The following is a 6,470-nucleotide window of genomic DNA, read 5'->3' on the forward strand; positions in this document are numbered from 1 at the left end:
TTTAAAAATATCGATATTTTAGTAATTTTAATTTTTAATTTAATTTTTGAAAAGGCTATTCAAACATTTGATGATAGTTGCACCACCACTACCAACACCATTTATATATATATATAAGTCCCTTTGAGTGGAGTTTATATTATGATGACATCAGTGCCACCTTATGATGACGTGTGCTCATGTTCAATATTAGTGCCTATAGGCTTCTATATGCACTACTTCTTTGATTTATTTGCTCTATGTCTACAATTCACAACCAATTCAACAATAAGAATTTGGCTTTTGATAAATGAGTGCTCTTTGAATTCCTACACTAGTACTGTCTTTGTTATCATCACAAGCTTCATGCATTTCATTGATCTATATATAGAGGAAACTTATTAAAATCCGATTAATTAAGTGATATACACACACACTCTCTCTCTTAAATTCATGCATATATATATGAATGTGGCCATTGCCATTTAATTAAATGTATATTTTAATTATGGAAGTGTTAAACACTGACAATACAGGAATATACATTATTGTTATTGAAGGTAATATATAATAAATAGTAATTTGACATCATCACTACTTATGTAAGAGCGTAAATTATTTATGGTTGTTTAGATTAAGTAAGTAATAATCATAATATCAAGTTATATGTTACATTTTATCTAAAATCTTAAGGCAATAGGTCTATGGATTATTTCATATATATTATATACATTCTTTTAAGGGCAATTTACGCATCTAAATTGTTTGACCCCCAATATTACGCAAATACATTGTTTCCAAATTCAATACGCAAATGTATTGTTTCACTATTTTATGTAAACCGCTACTGGCAGTAGCGATTTACAGGTATGCATAAACCGCTACAACCAGCCGCGGTTTATGTGTGTGAGTGTGTGAGTGTAAACCGCTGCTGCCAGCAGCGGTTTACGTGCGTGTGTGTGAGTGTAAATCGCTACTGGCAGTAGCGGTTTACGTGCGTGTGTGTGTGTGTAAACCGCTACTGTCAGTAGCGGTTTACGTGTAAGTATCTCTGGATGGACAACGGCAAGTACATCAAGTGCGGAGTATGGCTCCCATACAATCTGAAATTTCAAAACTCATCATACATTACAACAACAAGTATATATCTAGTCACGACTAGATAGCAAAGCAAAAATGAAACTCTAACTGCTATAAAACTTACATCACGAGCGGTCAATCGATCCAATGCAAGCCGATACCTTATGACTCTCTGCTCCTTTCTATCGTTAGGAGGTAAGTAGGCAGACCACCTAAATTTAAGTCATATGAGACACAAACTACCATAAAAACGCCAAAGAAATTTGTTAACAGTAAAAAAACATAACGCATACCTGGATGCCAGCGGGAAAGAGAAAGCCTCAAACCCTTCCGGCCTCAAAGACGGAAACCGCCAGAATATCCAACTCTGTAGCAACTGGAGCGGGCCCGCAAGATTAGTCACATTTCTGTTCGCTACCCGACACATGCATCGGTACAGCCATGCCAGAGCGGCCGACCCCCAGCTATACATCCCCATGTCATCAAGGTTTGCCACAAATGGCAACCACCGTATATGTACCCGGTTCGCACTCTTGTCCCCAAATAACTGAGTCGATAACAGCATCATGATGTAGGGCCGTGCGTAAATGCGGACAGTCTCCTCGCTCGCATCTGCTGGTAGCACCCTAAACCTATCGCGAAACCATGTAAAGTGTACTGTCATCTGCTTGACCTTATTCGGTGGAGGCCGCTCACCAAATAGGTCCTCAAACCACTCCCAAGCTGGTCGGCCACCCTCCATGTATGTCTCAAACTCACCAAGGCAACCACTCACAGCCTCCCCATCCACAGGCAGCCCTAGCTGAAATGCCACGTCCTGCAATGTCACTGTGCATTCTCCGAAAGGCAGGTGGAACGTATGCGTCTCAGGACGCCACCTCTCAACGAACGCACTAACCAGTGGCTCATCCAACCATAACCATTCGCTGTTTAGCCTGGCCAAATGGTACAATCCAGCCCTCTCTAAATACGGGATGATCCTATCATGCGAGGGCATATTCTGTTGCCGTCTCACACTGTATATACACCTAGTGGGCTGCACAGAACAAGAAAGATATACAGAGTCCAATTAAATTCTCCTATCCTTAAAAAATTTGCCATAACTAACCGGATACAAATATATTAAACCATCAAAAAATTCTTCTAAATAAAAAATAAAAAAATTCTCTAGTCACGATAGGAAAAATAACAACATCCATACTTTAATAAATAACAGCCAGAAATGTTAAAATACTATAAAGCTTTAAAATTTAAAACTTTATATCATACAAATACCCTAACCAAACTAAAATAATTCACTAACGTCAGCTATCCCTTTCCCTAACCAGTGAACTAACATCCTAGCATGCAAAGCCTAATTTCAAACTAGAGGGAATATTCTATAAATTCTAATTCGTCTACCTAACCTACCATTTTCTGACTAACATATGCAAAGCCTAGAAAAAAATAAATTTTAACTAACCTCGTCCCCAATAGAACCGGCAATATGCGCAACACCGTTCAGTCGGTACAGGGTCCTGCCTGCCATGATAACTGGCCAGAAGTCGCCGCTGAGATACCTCGGACCCGCTCACAACTTGCTCTGACCTCTCTCTAGAATTTCCTCTCTCTAAAAAACTCCACAAACCATCTAAATGCATAATCCGTGGCTACAACTACGGTTTATATAGGCAATGCAGCACACATAAACCGCTACTGGCAGTAGCGGTTTACACACACACACACGTAAACTGCTACTGCCAGTAGCGGTTTACACTCACACACACACGCACGTAAACCGCTGCTGCCAGCAGCGGTTTACACTCACACACTCACACACATAAACCGCGGCTGGTTGTAGCGGTTTATGCACACCTGTAAACCGCTACTGCCAGTAGCGGTTTACATAAAATAGTGAAACAACGCATTTGCGTATTGAATTTGGAAACAATGCATTTGCGTAATATTAAAGATCAAACAATTTACTAACGTAAATTGCCCTTTTTTTAATATATTTTCAACCGAGGTAAGAATTTACTTCTCACACTTGATATCCTAATATGTGTATTTTTTTTTTCACAATATTTTTAAATTTGGTAAGTCAAAAATGAATTTGTTGTAAATTTAAACTTTATTTAAAAGATTATCAATGATCAATAAATTATATATACAAGTCAAAATTCAATTTTCTAACACTTTTTTAATTAATGGGATTAATGACTTAATCATTAGACAAATTCAAATTGATTTTCTGATATGTATTCTGTATATAAGCAATACAAAGTTAGTTATATTAATGTTTTAACTTTTTTTTAAAAATGAGGGAGAGGAGGAAAAATTTTGGTTTTTCGAAATGAGTTAATGCTTAATTTGATCCTTAAAATTATGATTGACTCAATTTGGCCTCCAAAATTTACAACGACAACTCACGTTAATTCTAGAGTTGATTTTTGTGAACGGTATGTTAATTTTGCATGTTAAGATTTGGACTCTTTATTTAAATTTTATATGATCAAAACTTACTAAACCTTATTGAATTTTGATTGGCTCTCCAATATATTCGTTAATTAAGACGATAATAATAAATTTAATTTAAAAATTTTACAATTTTAGGAGCAACAATCAAGTTTTTAAAACTCTAATAAATGTTGATCATATAAAATTTGAATTATACCAAATCATAACAAATTAATATATTAAATCAACACATTATTAACAGAAATTAACTCAAGGGTTAATATGAGTTACAATTATAAATTTTAAAATTTAATTTAAATTTATTAAAATTTTAAGAATCAAATTAAATTTAACTTCAAATTTTGAAAGGTAAATCGAGTATTAACTCCTCTCGAAGCAAATTATCATGATTATCAATCGAAAAGTGCCTCAAAAATCCAAACTTCTCCTTTCTCAACTGAAAATATTTTAAACCAACAAATAAATTATAAGCCGTATATATAGGAGGACACTATGCAAAACTGGAATTCTCCGCTTGTTCCCATTCGTGATCATTTGATATTTCATATATTTAAAATTTTAAAAATAAAAAGGAAAAATCAGCATCACAAAGAAAAAAGAGGTAACTTTTTATTACTGAAACAAATTACTATATATTCTGCTATACTCTCCTGTATTCAATATATATAGCTATACTATAGCATCAATAATGTAAAAAGATTCACACTAACTAATAAATCTTAAGCTAAACACCAAATAACTGTCTAAACTACTAACTAACTAATTGTCTGAACTAACTAATTGAGTGTTATTCTTATCAGCTCCCCTCAAATTGATAGTTGGTCTTGGAACAACTCTCAGTTTGCACTTAAACTTGACAAAAGAGGCTGCAGACGGGGTTTGGTCAAGATATCCGCAACTTGGTAATTTTTTTGGAATATGAACAACATGCAGCTATCTCTGCCTAATCAAGTCTCGAACAAATTGAATATCAATTTGAAAATACTTAGTCTTTCCATGAAAAACTAGATTTGCAGTGAGAAGAACTGTATTGAAATTATCATATAATACTATAGGAATCGTAGCCATGCCAATTCGCAACTCAGCCAGCAGATTTGTGAACCAAACAATCTCAGCTCCACAGTTAGCTAAACTCCTAAATTCTGCTTCAGTGGAGGATCTGCTGATTGTACTTTGTTTCCTACAAGTTCATGACAGAAATATTAGTTCCAAAAAATACACAAAAGTCAGACACCAATCTCTGATCCTCAAGATTTGAAGCCCAGTCAGCATAAGAAAAATCATAGAGCCTGAAGTCCTGACATTTATGAAAAATCAGGCCCTGGTCCTTTGTTCCCTGCAAATACTGAAGGATCCGCTTTACTGCTTTTCAATGAGCCAGTTTAGGAGCATACATAAATTGGATTACTTTACAAACAGCAAACGATAGATTAGGTCTAGTAATAGTTGCATAGTAAAGAGATCCAACTACAGATGTATAGAGTTTGGGATACTCAAAATCCTCAGAGGCCTTGCTTATGAGCTGCAAAGAGGACAGCATGAGGGTTGGCATAGGACTAGTACACTACATACTTACTTTTGAAAGAAGATTAATAATGTACTTAGATTGAGACAGATACAACTTATCAACGATCCTCATTACTTCAATGTCCAAGAAATAATTTAAATTTTCTACATCTTTCAACGAAAATATTTTGTGTAGTTTCTTAATCATATCATCAATTTCAACAGCATCATTTCCAGTGATAATAATATCGTCAGCATAATAAACGATATAAAAAACAGAATTAAAGATGATACGAATAAATAATGACATATTAGACTTTAAATTTTAGAAACCAAATGATTGTAAAGTAGTACTTAGTTTTAAAAACCACTCTATTGGAGCTTGTTTTAGACCATAAAAAGATTTATTAAGCTTACAAACCTTTGTCATCCATTTCAAATCCCAAGAAATGTGTCATGTAGATTTCTTGATGCAATTCTCCATTGAGAAATGCATTATTGAAATTAAATTGTCGAAATACTCAGTCTCTGGACAAAACAACACTAAGAACTAACCTGATTGTGGCTGGCCTAATCACTGGACTGAATACATGTTCAAAGTCAAAACTTTCACTTTGATAAAAGTCTTGGGCCACCAAACGAGCCTTGTACTTCTGAATCTGTCCATTTGGCAACCTTTTGACAGCAAACACCCAAGGCAGCCTATGATCTTAGCACCTTCTGGTGGAGATATAAGTGTCCATGTGTTGGCCCTAATCAATGCTTGATATTCATCTTGCATTGCTTGAAATCAATGAGGAATGCTCAAAGCAGATTTGGCATTCTTAGGCAATGCTACATCAATAATTTGAGAATTCAGGCAAGAAAAATGTGCTCTAAGTTGATGAATGCTTGCCTTGGACCTAGTGACCATTTGATGAGTATTTTTAGGGACAGAGTCAGGCAAAACGGGTGATAAACAAATCTCTATGTCAGATATTGAAATTGATTGTGAGGAAACAATGAATGGAGTTGTCACAACAGTATTGATAGGAGATGAATTGGGAGCATTAGTGGACACATCAGGGACAACATCACTAGACTGCAAAGAATGGATGGAGTCATCTCGCAATACAAGACCAGGAAATCTAAAGGCTAAAGGTCTAGGAACATATTCATTAGGAGAAGCATTAATAGTAGTAGTCCTGAGAGACTTAGAACTCCCAGAGAATAACAAAGGATATGGATATATATTCTCATCAAATAACATATTTCTTGAAACATATACTCTACCAGATGGTAATAAACACTTATACCCTTTATAATTCTGAGCATACCCTATAAACACACACTGGTGAGACCTATAGCTAAACTTAATTTTATTATATGGCCTTAAATTATGATAACAAGAACTGCCAAAGACCTTTAGAAGAATATAGTCAAGTTTATGGCTTAGAAGGACTTCAAAA

At 35.2% G+C, this 6,470-nt stretch overlaps 1 protein-coding gene across 1 annotated transcript; it reads right to left on the minus strand.

The window, feature by feature from the left end:
* Window positions 486-2,587, minus strand: LOC107616474 (serine/threonine-protein phosphatase 7 long form homolog). Its single transcript, XM_016318427.1, has 5 exons — window positions 2,522-2,587; window positions 1,353-2,095; window positions 1,184-1,271; window positions 1,002-1,082; window positions 486-503 (listed from the first exon to the last, which is right to left on the minus strand). Exons 1-5 carry the CDS (start codon window positions 2,585-2,587, stop codon window positions 486-488), a joined length of 996 nt encoding a protein of 331 aa, XP_016173913.1.

The sequence above is a fragment of the Arachis ipaensis genome, chromosome B09, assembly GCF_000816755.2.
Source record: "Arachis ipaensis cultivar K30076 chromosome B09, Araip1.1, whole genome shotgun sequence".
NCBI lineage: Eukaryota > Viridiplantae > Streptophyta > Magnoliopsida > Fabales > Fabaceae > Arachis > Arachis ipaensis.